The 13,736-nt window shown below is 37.6% G+C and overlaps 1 protein-coding gene across 2 annotated transcripts in view; it reads right to left on the bottom strand.

Annotated features, from left to right (window-relative positions):
• Positions 1-237: 237 nt before the first annotated feature.
• Positions 238-13,736, bottom strand: part of NCBP3 (nuclear cap binding subunit 3) — a 28,978-nt gene continuing 15,479 nt past the window's right edge. Inside the window, exons 5-14 of one of the 2 annotated variants that reach the window (XM_044249228.1) lie at positions 11,438-11,566; positions 11,145-11,221; positions 10,281-10,389; positions 8,318-8,417; positions 7,920-8,023; positions 5,821-6,112; positions 4,108-4,262; positions 2,221-2,382; positions 1,215-1,377; positions 238-741 (exon numbers count right to left, since the gene is read on the bottom strand). In XM_044249228.1, coding sequence (XP_044105163.1) covers positions 633-741; positions 1,215-1,377; positions 2,221-2,382; positions 4,108-4,262; positions 5,821-6,112; positions 7,920-8,023; positions 8,318-8,417; positions 10,281-10,389; positions 11,145-11,221; positions 11,438-11,566 — 1,400 coding nt within the window. In that variant the 3' untranslated portion in view covers positions 238-632. Of the gene's footprint in view, positions 1,378-2,220; positions 2,383-4,107; positions 4,263-5,820; positions 6,113-7,919; positions 8,024-8,317; positions 8,418-10,280; positions 10,390-11,144; positions 11,222-11,437; positions 11,567-13,736 lie in introns of both variants that reach the window. The other variant, XM_044249229.1, reaches the window with a different exon arrangement.

Here is a 13,736-nt window from a genome sequence, read left to right as displayed (position 1 = left end):
TGTAACTATTATCTTATTTGGCAGTTTTAAAGATATCTTCAGGTGCTAGAACTTGGAAATACAAAGAATAAATACTAATGTATCACTTCTGAAGTGATAATAAACAACAGGACCCCATCTCAGATGGATGGATTTTTTTCCTACAGTGGCCAAAAAGCAAGCTGAACACTATATACAACAGACAAGACTATACAATTAGGATCATTTAAAAATAATGAGACTCCTCTCCTTGCCGTCTTCCAAAGTATATAATATATATTTTACAGCACACATAAGACACCACTTGAGCTTCCCTTGTAGCCAACAGGAAGTATTTTCACATATAAAAATTAAAAATTTAAACTTTTAAATCATTAATATTTTTAAACATAATACAGACTTAAAAATTGTTCAACATTAACCTATGACCCCACCCCTAGCACAAAAATCCACCCCAAATCCAGAAGTCACAGTTTTTTGTTCCTAAAAATCGCACAGCACTGAACTTGATCTTCACTTTAAGCTGATTGCTAAGGGGCCCGTAACAGAAATCCCCAGGGAGGAACGGAAGCACGATCGATGCTGCATCTCTTATCTACCTGGGCGGCACTGGTGCACCTCTGAGGTCAGGTCCATGAGATTCGGCCCCCACACTAGGGTCCCGGAAGGGTGAGCTGGCAGCTTCCCTCATCTTCCCCCTCGAAGGCTGTCCAATAAGCACCTGGGAATTGACTTTTCTTGGGAAAAGGGTGCTGGTAACAGCTGTCAGGGCCAAGGCAATAGTGAGAAGTTCAGTTCTCTGCTCTTTGGATGAACTGTGTAAAACATTTCTTTAAAAGACACAATGTTAAAAATATTAAGAAAAACGTCTACAAAATCTGGAGGGCTGCCTTCTCCTCAAAGGGTAAAGCTTGTGGGGTAGTGGGGAAAGAACTGAGGGCCCAGAACTCTTACTCTGCAGCAAAAGATAGACAGACGCCCTTCAAAACATGTCACATTCTTAACATGTCTTGCTGAAGCAGCAAGAGCTGAGGGTGACTGTGTAGGAGCAGGAGGGGCGCCAACTCCTGCAGGGGGGTGGGAGGGGAAAGGTTCCTACTGTGCACCCCACCCTGCATGAGAATGTCAGATTTTAGGGCAGCTGCCATTAGCCCCAAGGGCATCAGGACTCTGCCTCTGAACCAGAGCTGCTTTCCCGACTAACTTCAATCTGGAGAGATGGTAAGTTATCTAACCGGCTCTTCTTTTGGCGAGACTGTTCTTTCTCCTTTATCAGAGCCCCCCATGCCCTTTGCAGCTCAGAGTCATCTTCCTCAGTGCCTGGCGCCCTGTGATCCACCTTCTTTGCGTTCTTTTCTTTGGTCTTGGGTGCAGATCCTAAGCGCGTCCATAAACTACCTGTTTGGGTGAGAAGGCATTTCAGTTTTGGTGCTCGATCAATGCTGAGAAGCAGGGTAATACTGAGGAAGAAGGGGCACTGCCCTTCTTGAGAGGGGTCTATGGCTCTTGTAACCTCTGTGCAGCGTTAGGAAGATAATCTCATTTCCCTGGCTATCATCCCTGCCTGTGAACTGAGGGATCTGGACCCAGTTGGGGTCTCGCAGCTAGGGGACGTGTGCCTCCCGTGTATTAACAGAAACACCTGGGAAGCTGCTTATGCTACACCTGCCCCTCCCTGGTGAGACTCACCATTCTCTGTAGAGCTTCATTCTGCCAGGAGTGGGCCATTCCCAGATCATTACCAGCTATAAAATCTGCAAACTGATAGGCCTGCTATACTGTACACTTCCAGAGATCTGGCCCACTATCCCACTATACTTTTTAAAATATACTTTATTAATATCTAGCAATAGAGAAATATGTGTTTAGGATTTCATAGCATACTACACTATAAAGGCAATTAAACATTTTATTTATAAAGAATTTAACAATGTGAAAAATGATCACAATAAAATCCTGTATGTGCAAAGCAGAGTATGTATATTGACAAAGATGTGACTAGAGACTTAAGCCTAAAAAGTATCTGCACTAAACAGAAAGAACAAAGGTGGGGGTTTTTTTTCCCCCTATTTCCTGAATTTTCCATACCTTTATTATTACAATTATGACGACTATAATGGAAGAGGAAAAGTAATTTATTTTTGACATATGCTATTTCCTGCCTTTGACCAACAAAGTATTTCTATGCTATAGTCTGCTCTTACCCAATTCCTATCTCACTCAGTTTTAAGTGTTACCAACCTGATTTCTTCTCCCGTGTATCAGAGTAGAGGCCTTTAACGTCTTGTCTGGGAACACCCAGCCTACTATGTACATCAGAAAAAGGCTCTCTCCGAAAGACTGGATTACTACTAAAAGCCTTTTCTGGAGAATACGGTCTTTTTCCTAATCGCTGGCGTATATCTAGAAAAAGAAAAAGAAGTATTACTGTGACCAAACATGAGCTTTGCTAATGATACTGTCAACCTGAGATCCCTAGAGGACCTGGTGCCAATCTCCCCAAATGATGACAAAGAGCCTTACAAAATCAAACTTCTAAAATCCTTCTCTCTAAATAATCAGTCTGGATTCCCCTAGGAAAGGTCAGATATAGGGGCTTTCAGTGGAAAAGAACTGCTCCAGAAAGGACCTTCTGACACAAAACCAGCTGTTTTTGCTTTTTGTGCAAGCTTTTTGTTTTTTAAGTAGGACCAAGCATACCAAAGAATTTACAAACATTTCAGCTAACAAACATTACTGTAACTAATAAATAATAAATAATATAATAAATATAATAAAATAATAAATATAAATATAATAAATAATAAACCTTTCAACATATAAGGAATTCTTAATAAACTTACTATATTTAACAGTAAATGTAATGAGATTGACAAAAACCAAAGGATCAAGGGAAGATATGTCAAATCAAATTTGTTTTTCCTCCCTCCAATCCCTCCAGAAACCTGTCCTCTTGAGTTCCCTCTAACAATGACAGCATGTAAACAACATGTGTATTAGCAAGTCACTGTACTGGGGCTTTCATCCATCTTGTTTATCGTCTCAGAGAGCAGCATCCCCAACTTTCTGGTTTCTCAGGTCTGAGCCTTTTGGCTTCTTTCCCTTTGCTCCCTCACTTCCTAGTACCAAGTCTTCTTCCTTCACAAGGTTTGATGTTCTCATCCATTCTACCTCCACTCTCCCTGATCTAATTCAGGCCCGTGTTACTTATTTGACTTTCTACTCTACCCCATCCTGCCACAAATTATCATTCTAAAATAGATATAAGATCAGATTACTTCCCACCTCAAAAACACAGGTTTGCTAACAGAGATCCCACTCCCTCCGTCAGCCTTGCTCTAAAGCCACTTTCTTTAAGAAGCCTTCCACAATTCCCCCCATAGATCTAACTCCTCTCTGTTCTTCCATGGCCCACAGCTTATAGATGTAGCAGAGCACTTACTCCACTCTGTTTTGCAATTCAGGAATTACCTGAATGCGCGCACTTGCCTTTCTCCATCTAAGTTCTATGATGACTTTGCATCCCCTCCAAAGATTCTAACACTCCCAGCATCTAACCCAGGGTCCAGCACATAGCAGGCATGGCCAAGTACCCACTTTGCACTTGTATACCATCTAGTTCAAATTCATTCTTTCTTTCTTTCTTTCTTTCTTTCTTTCTTTCTTTCTTTATTTGAGAGAGAGAGACAGTGAGAGAGAGCATGAGCGCATGAGCGAGGAGAAGGTCAGAGAGCGAAGCAGACTCCCCATGGAGCTGGGAGCCCGATGTGGGACTCGATCCCGGGACTCCAGGATCATGCCCTGAGCCGAAGGCAGTCATCCAACCAACTGAGCCACCCAGGCGTCTAGTTCAAATTCTTGACCAACAACTCAACTTAATTTCTATCATCTTTATGTAAAAAGTATATCAATGACATACAGAATAAAATAACTGGGACAAAAATACTGAAAGCTAATACTGCAAAAGTATGATTCTTTTTCATGTCCTAAAGTTCCAATACCTAATGCAAAATTTAGAAGTGATGAACTAGGACAACCAAATCAGTTCATTACTGGCAATGTTTTATCCAAGGACCTATCTCTGTCCTGATTTGCTTTCTGGAGCTCAGAAACACAACTGAACAATACCTGACTTAGTACTGCTGCCTGGTGGCCGTGGACGTGTGTGCTGACGTTTTTCATCTAACAGATGTCGGACATCTACAAACTTCTCAGTTGGTAATTTGTTACCAATTCGGTTTTTTATATTGCTTGTGGATATAGTATCTGCCCTCATGGAGTTCCTTTAAAAAAGAAAAAAAGGTACAATTAACGACCTTCAACTATGGGGTAATGACTATGCAATAATCTCATATACTTTGGAGAAAACAATTTAAGAAGCCCAATTTAATATAGCCAATATTCACTCACAAATACCACATACCAATAATTATTTATTTACAATAACATATGATCAGCCTGCTATAAAGAGATCAATCAGGGCAAGAAGGTTTCTGAGTTGTCCAGGGCGGTTTCCACAAACAGTATCTGTAAACTACCAAAGAATGTGTAATTGTGAATCTCAGTCCCCTCCCTTATAGGACAAATGTCAAGTAAGGCCTGCAAAGGGCTCACAGATCTCTGTTCACCCATGCTGTGATTTTGCTGTAGTCAAGATGCAAGAGTCTACAGTAAAGGGCAGACTTCTCTGTCAAAGACATCTGCTACCATGCTAGGCACCAGCATTATTCTGGCAGTATTCAACACTGGAAAGTTCTCTGACAACTAAAAATAAGGATATGAACAAAGCCATACAAAAGAATTAGACTGAATTGTTTTTCCCTTCCCCAAATACACTACCAAGAACACTTAGAGAACCCCTAGACCCCAACACTTTGAGTTGTGCATATGCTATCTGCCCTCAGGAATCTGCTCATCCCCACTAGTCATCAAAGAAATACACATTAAAATACCTATTTTTTGGTCCACAAAATTAGCAAAAATTAGAAAGACTGGTTAAGACTGGTGAGTAATAGGTAATAGGTTATAAAGTGAGTAAAACCTATTTGGAAGGATATTTAGCAAAACCAATTTTTTTTGAAGATTTATTATTTTGGAGAGTGAAAGAGAGAGACCACGCACATGCGAGAATAGGGGTGGGTGGGGAAGGATAGAGGGGAAAGGAGAGTCTTAAGCAGACTCCATGCTGAGTCCAATGCGGGGTTCAATCTCACAATCCTAAGATCATGACCTGAGCTGAAACCAAGAGCTGGATACTCAACCAACTGTGCCACACACGTACTCCTAGCAACATCACATTTTTAAACATTTATGTAGTTTTGTACAATAAATGGGATTCAAGAAATTTAGTTAGTGCAACAGTAAGAAAATAGAAACCTAAATGTCTTTCAATAAGGAACTGGTTAAATAAATCACGATACTTTCAAACAATGTACTGGGTGAAAAAATAGCAAAAATCTTCAGTATATTAAACAGAAAGAGCACACTACAAAACCATATACATACAACTTCATTTTTGTAGAACTATATAATTTCTCCATGCTTTACGTATAGGCATAAAATTAGCAGGGAAGTTATTAATTCAATGGCTAAGTTGTTCTTTTCGGAAAGATGACATTATGGGTGATTTTCACTTTCTATTACTATCTCACTTTTTATAACAAGGACTACTTCTGGTATATGTACAAGAAAAACTGGATGCTTTTATTCAAATTCTTCAATGGACTGATAAGAAAACAGATAAAAGCGATTACAGAATGAAAAGGAGTTAAGAGAAAGCTATGATTAGTATTTAAAATAAAATTAAAAGCTAGCATTGCTAAAAAGAAAAAATATTTTTACCTAATATTTTTCAACTGAGATTCCACTTCGTCCGCATACATGGTCATTTTCATGCTTTTCTTTGGTGAAGGAGTGGAAATCATTTTTAGTTCTAGATCATAGTCCATTTCATCAGAGTCTGAACTGCTGGCGCTGGACTGCCTAGATGTGCTCCGTTCCCGGGTCTGCTTGAGAGCTGGGAGCTCCTCATGGTACTCCACCACCACCCTGTCATCTGCATCCATGTCCTGGTCTTCCTCTTCTTCCTCCTCTTCTTCCTCTTCAATGGGTTCCTCTGGAACATTTACTAGTCCTAAGAAATTTAACCAAAAAACATTAGGAAAAGCACTAAAACTAACAAATCTGATTTTCTACTCTATATTGGTGATCTTTTCAAAAGGTGGGGTTCCCATGCCCAAGATCTTACTGGAGCATTATCTATGTAAGGGCCCATCTAGTTGCCACTCTGATACCTACAACAGAAGAATGGCTAGGTAAAGTATGATCCAGTAACCTGATGGAATATTATAAAGTAATCTAAAGTACAGTCGATTGTCATTAATCATAAATTCTGTATTCAGCCAAATTTATTTGTAACTCTACACCAACACCTGTAGTGTTGTTTTCTTGTCATTTGTGAACATGTGCATAGTGGCACAAAACTGAATCATCAGATGTGCATATTCCCAGCTGAGGTCAAACGAGGCAACACTCTGCTTTCTTGTTTCAGCTCTCATACTGTAAACAAGTGCTCTTTTTGCAGTTTCTTAAGTGCCATGCTTTTCATATTTTTGTGGCTTTTGTTGATTTCATTTAAAAATTTTTAAAAATGTCCTCTAAGTGTACTGCCAAAGCTGTCTAGAGTCCCTAAGCCCAAAAAGGCTGTGATGTGCCTTATAGAATAAACATGTGTTAAATAAGCTTTGTTCAAGCATGAGATACAGTGCTGTTGGCTGTGAGTCCAATGTTAATGAATCAACAATATGCATTAACTAAGATGTCTTTAAACAGAAACACAATCCAAAAAGGTTATATATTGATCAGTTGATGAAAATGGTGTGACCAGAGTCTCTGAACGGTTTAGTATTCACTATATCAATGATCACAATAACTTTATAGAACATAATCACTATGAATAATGAAAATCAATTGTAACTTTAAAGTTCATGGAAAAATGCTTTTAAGTGGGAGAAGACTATAAAATATATGTTAACAATTATATTTATTATGAAAAGAGAAAAGTAAGAAAAATGTAAAATGAAATCAGTTGTTTATGTTAGAGTGCCAGAATTAGGGGCAATTTGCTTTTTAACTTAATGCAAGATAATGATTATATGATAAGATAAAGATTATATGATAAGAATATCTTAGAGTAACTGAAATTATGTAACTGTGTAACAGAAAAGTATGTGCATTTTTAAAGATGCAGATTTCAAATATACAACTTTGGATATATGCATTAAATAAAAATGATGGACTTCACCTGTCCCTGTTACAATGATAAACACGTATACATGTTATCCCATGTTTGTACGCTGACTTAGCAGTTCTACAAAGCATGTAGAAAATTCTACAGATTAGATTAAAAATAGAAACAAATCTTTCTAAAAACATAATGAAAATGCTTCTTATGTAAGCACCAAAAGAAAGAAAGAAGGAAGGACAGAACAAACAAAATGAAACCCAAGTCATGATACTTAACAGAGGCATTCGTGTGCGCAAGCAAATAAGCATAAAACATTAGACACAGCAGCCTATTTTTATCATCAGACAAAGAAATAATAAAATCAAGTCATCTGATAAAATAACAAAAAATTTTCATGCAGCTTTTGATATAAATAGTAGAAAAATTAGATTCCTACAGAAAATTTTATTTCAATTTTTCCTATGTCACATTTGGCCTTTTTTGTTAGAACAGCTTTTATTAAATCATTTGACCTCTTTTGTATGGGCAATTTAAAATTAATCGTGACTTGACTTACTTTCCTATATGTTGGCAGAGGGTGAGGGCAAGGAAGAGAGGATGATAAAGTTTGGAACCTTAAAAGACTGTATTAAGAATAAGAATATGATTTCGGGAGCCAAACATGTGTCTACCCAAGAGCTGAGCAGGCAACTACCGGAATGTCGGTGTTTATAGGATGTCAAGCCAACGTCATCCCCAATCAGGGCTCTCTTCTTGATCACATCCCGCTGAATGCGACGGGAATGATATCTTCGCTTCCTGCAACATTCCAAAATAAGCACATCGTCAAAAACCAACAGGAAGGACTTTGAAATCCACTAATTAAGTTCAACTATACACTGATGAAATGTTAGGTACTGAAACAGAGACATTCTATGTGAAACTAAAACTCAGCCTTTCATACCATTTACCCTAGAGTTAAGAATCTTGAACTCTTTCTTCTTGTCTTCCTTTGAGTGCACACATGGTGTTGACATTCCACGGCAGAATACCAACTGAGGGATTAAGAAAAGCTTAAGTACTACTTAAACTATTATAAAGTTTTAGACTCACCAAGAATTACTAAGAATTCCTTTCATGCCTCCGTAATTTGGATTCCCATATTTCATATAATACTGACTTCTTCTGGCTGCTCCAAGTTCCTTTTTGTCATCTAAAAATTAATTACGACAGTTACCTAGGATTTCCCACTGGTATGAAGACAATGTTGAATGGTTTAAAAATATGTTTTCCATAGCGGAGGTCAGATCAGCACAATCTGCCAACAAAAGGGAAAGATATGCTACAAATATTCACTCTCAGTGCCTAAAAAGCAGTGCAGTATAGAGCAGGTGGAGCAAAATAGAGATGAATGAAGTTAAGCTGCTGTTAAGGAGCTGAATGACCTCATAGAGAAAATATTATTAACAACAACAATAACGCAACATACAAGGTTTCAGGAAGCTTATGAGAGCTTCAGTCACTACAGCTGTTGAAGAACGAAAAGGTCTTTCTAGAGGAGGTAGCATTTTTCCTGCTCCCCTGAAAGATGGCATTTGTTTCTGAATGACAACACTCCAATAACAAAGAATCAGTATTAAAGAAACAGATTATACATAACTCCATATATCTCATAAAACATTTTCTCCAATCTATCATGACGTTTCGTAAAATGGCTTAAAGAAAACAGTATTGCACCATTTATCTAGAATGTATCACTTTCATCAAGTTAAAATGCCAGTTAATAGAAAGAAAAGGTGGTCACTGATCATACACATTTTCGTTGAGGCACTCACTGATTACAGAAGATGATTACCAAGGCACACGTATCCAGGGCTATAAGTAAACAGTGGCACAAGCCAGTATGTGCACCCTTTAAAAGACATGCCCACCAGCTGTTTGGGAGAAATGGCTGATTCCAGATCTGGGACAGGGATAGTACATGTTGAGTATGGAAAAACAAGATGTTTTACTGTGCCATAAAGTATGAAAGTGTTCAAAGAATCATGAAGGCATGTCAAAATAATACAGCTTGAAGGGGCTCGACTGGCCAAATCCAAGAAGATTTGTAAATCGAAAGAAAGACATGAATGAATAACCCACTAAATAAAATAAGACTCATGAACCTAAACTGATACAGTTAAGTAAATAAGTAAATAAATGGGTAAAAAGAAAAAATTTTTCCTTAAGCACAATGCCAACTAATAAAGAAATGTAGAGTTAAAAAGTCATCAATGGATGCTGAGTGGAAGTATGATGAACCAAAGTCTATTTATATAATCTCAAAGTACCTCCTGCCAATTTTTGTATTACAAACAGAAAATAGGAGAAACCTGGCTATCGTTACCTTAACTAAGTGAGAAAAGCTAACACCTCCAAACATAGGACAAGTAAATATCACGTGTCTCCTGACAGGATGTACTGCAAATGACACAACAGCACTTCTGTGATACTCTTGCCTAATATGCAGTGTCTGATTCAATCAGGAGGAGATAGTAAAAAAAACAAACTTGAGGGGCAGTCTATAAAATAACGAGCCTAGAATCTTTAAACATGTCTCAGTCAAGAAAAATAAACCAGAAGTGTATACCATATTCAAATTTCATATATATTTTAATGCACACCAGAATCATTGTGCACAGAGAGCCTAGAAGGCTTTTAGGTCCTTAGAGGATAAGGCTGAATGGCACTACTAGCAATGTCCAGGAGGATATTGCTATGATGAATAAGAAAGTATAATTTTAAAATGTTTTCATAGTTCAGAAGATAATTTGGCTGAAAAGCACAGAGAACTAGCTTTAAGAGAAAATAACTTAATTTAGCCAGAAATCACAAAAGTATACAAACAGCTAACATTAACCTTCAAAGTGTGAAATTCAATTCAGGCAGCAAGCCATAATTTCACAAAGATAGAACATTACAGTTTGAAGGGATTTGAGATTACTTGACCTAACTTCCTCTTCAAAAGAAAAGGATGTCACTCAAAAATACATGACTTAGAATAAAACTAAAAATTAATGCCAAATATCACATTTACCTTTTGTAGCAAATCTCATGAATAACCTATTTCCTTTAGCAAGTTTGTTGGCTGGACGAAGATCATTTCTTAGCAGAGACTCTTCTTCTACTTGAGACAATGTGTCCAACTTAAGAAAAAAGAGCATTTTCAATATAAACATCAAAGCTTCTTTCATATTTATTCAGTAGCAAAGTCACCATTGAGAAAGCATTCTTTCTTCTACATTCTTTTTTACATTCATTCTTCTCTTCTACAATTCTTGAAGCAGGACAGCACATGTTCTTCTGAAACATTTCTAAGTCAGAGGTCTTCCCTGAACACCTTGTCTAAAAGAATAGTCTCCATCATTCTCTATCTGCTTACCCTTCTTTACTTTTCTCCATAGCACTCCTCACTTTCTGACATTATATATCTGTGTATCTGTATATTGTCTGTCTTCTCCACTAGAATATATGTTCCAAGAGAGAAGGACATTGGTTTGATGCTATATCCATTGGACCTAGAATTTGGTATATAGTAGGTATTCAATAAATATTTTTTAAATGAATACACTCTAATGTATTTAATGTATTTAATAACAGCACATGCCCCATTAGGAAATATTCTGTCACTTGTTTTTTCTTAATTTCTTACTTCAAAGTATTCCTCAATAAAACCATTTTCTCTTAAATAGAAGAATGAGTACTATTCTAAGATTTCAGGAAAAGTCACTCATTATAGCCATAAGAACTTAAAGGCCAGGAGCCTCATATAATCTCAAAAGGTTCAATCAAAGGAAGAACACAGCTTAGTAAGTCCTTAAGCCTTAAATAAAAGAAAGTCAACAGTTTGGGTTTTTTTTTTACACTATAACCTTGTTTATATCTTTGCCCTATTACTAACCTCTATATCACTTGAGTTCTCATCTTCAACTTCTCCTTCTTCAGCCTCATCATCATCTGAACTGTCCTCCTGCTTGTCTAAAATACAAGGAACAAGATGAAATTTAACATAACTCCATCTCACGTAACTTAGAAGTCCATTATTTTCTCCTATATACTGATGATCCAAAGCATCACAGCTTATCTTAGAAATAACCGACAATGAGATACTATATAATGCTTTGCAGAGAAACCTAAACCAAGAGTGTAAAGAACAGGACTTTCAGCCCTAAAGCCCCTCCTTTGTGTTGTTACCTTTTTTACTTTTCTCAGATGACCTGTCCTCATTTGCATCCCTGGTTCTTATCTTATCCAGGGCTGGCAGAGAGCTCATATTGATAAGGGCTCGTGTGGCTGTCATTTCATCCAGCCAAACCACATTGCCTAAAACAAAATATAAAATAAAACATTATATCATACCCATATGGTAAATTTTTTAAAAACAGAGACTGCAACATAGTCATTGCTATGGCCTCATCTAGCTACAGATCGGTATCAGTAAATGTACGAACCAACTAATGAAAGCAGTACAGAAAGTGGCAGTAAAACTCCTTGATGAAATTAGCCTAGAGCTGCATTGCCAAACGAAGTTCCACAAAATAACTGTATTCCATGAAAAAAGGGTTCTATATATAAAAATGCCTGACTCAGTAAGTATTATATAGTGTTAGCATTCTTGTGATGATGATGATGATGATGATAGCAAGAAGACTACTGTCAAATAAATGTGGATTGGCCTTTATACTACTGTCTCTCTGCCTACTTGTGATCTGTCTCTGTCAAATAAATAAATAAAATCTAAAAAAAAAGAGACTCTTGTTTACTACTGCCCTCTACAGGGAAGCCGTCTGCTGTACCTTGTCATTCAGACACGCTAAATGATTGTTTCCTACTATAAAGTGTGGGTGATGATGGTATCCATGGAATATATACAGTGGAGCCATGACAGCCACTTGGCTTTGTAGCAACTAATTTAATCTGCTTCTTTAAGCAAGAGAATTTAGCAAGAAAAAGATGTTGAGAAGTCTTACAGAAAATAAATCTACTTAATCTCATTTAAAGCAGCATTTCTCAAACTAGAGTTATCTTTACATTCTCAGTTTCAGATATGAAGACCTACAGATTCTCACTTTAGTTACAAACATACAATGTGGCCTTGGGCAAACAATTTTCCTTCTCTGCTTCTCAGTACTGATGTTCAACATGAGTTAGTAAAAATGGTTAAGTCTAAAGGGTCTCTCTGATTCTAATATCCCTTAGCTACAGTTTTAGTAACGTAGATCAGGAGTTAGCAAAGGAGATCCAGCCCACCACCTATTCATTTATTTATTTATTTATATCTACACCAGCTTTATATAGGTATAATTAATTAAATAAATAATAAACTACACATAAATAAATATCAAATTACAAATAAATAAATAATAAACTACACATCCAACATATTTTTTATTAAAAAAAGATCTGCGGAAAGCAGGCAGGCTCATTCAGTAACATACGTCTATGGCTGCTTTCACGCTATCATAGCAGAGCTGAATAGACATAACAAAACAAAGACTGTATGGCCTGCCAAACCTAAAATATTTATTGTCTAGCCCTTTATAAAAAAAAAGTCTGCCAACCCTTGATTTAGGTAGTGTAAGTAAAGCAAAAGGAAAAACGGAGAAAACTCTTCAATTCTGTCATGTTTCTCCTTTCAATGCTGAATCAACATCTTTTAAAAAATAAATAAATAAAAAAGCGGCAGGGAAAACCAGGCAGCTATTCAAGGTACAGCCTAGCAGGTCAGCAAGCTGGCAGTAAGCTAAGCCAGACTAGAAGTGAATTAAGACAAGAAGCCAGCAGAGTGGTTACCACAGGTCCTACCAGACTTGGAGTGGGGATGCAAGTAAAAATATTAGCTAATTCAAGCAAGTGAAGTTTCTTTTTTTTTTTTTTTTTTTTTTTAAAGATTTTATTTATTTATTTGACAGGCAGAGATTACAAGTAGGCAGAGAGGCAGGCAGAGAGAGAGGAGGAAGCAGGCTCCCCGCTGAACAGAGAGCCCAATGCGGGGCTCGATCCCAGGACCCTGAGATCATGACCTGAGCCGAAGGCAGAGGCTTAACCCACTGAGCCACCCAGGCGCCCCAAGCAAGTGAAGTTTCAAAGCAAGCAGAGATGAGAGGTTCCATACAGTATCAGAAAGTTCCAGTTTAGTCCTAGATCAGATACTAAGGCAGACCCGGCCTGTGAAGACCTATATGGGAAGGTGCAATGACAAAATCTAAGGCCCTGAACACAGAGCCTCAAGTCTATATAGTTGGATCCACCCCTTTGTTGGGAAATTGTGGGAATTAAAGAGGCCTCAATCATGTACACAAGACTCAGATACCAGCAACCAATCTTCTAGATTCCTGGTCATCACATCCGAGCTGACTTGAAATACTCATGGAATATGATCTGGCAGACTGGCTAAGGCAATGTGATTCTCATCAATGGGCATTCTTTCTCCCCTAGGCTAAAGGCAGAGGTTAGGGAACAGACGAGTAGTCTCAATCACAAATATTCACCA

The sequence above is a fragment of the Neovison vison genome, chromosome 5 (assembly GCF_020171115.1).
Source record: "Neovison vison isolate M4711 chromosome 5, ASM_NN_V1, whole genome shotgun sequence".
Classification (NCBI taxonomy): Eukaryota; Metazoa; Chordata; class Mammalia; order Carnivora; family Mustelidae; genus Neogale; species Neogale vison.
This window is presented reverse-complemented; position numbering and strand designations above follow the sequence as displayed.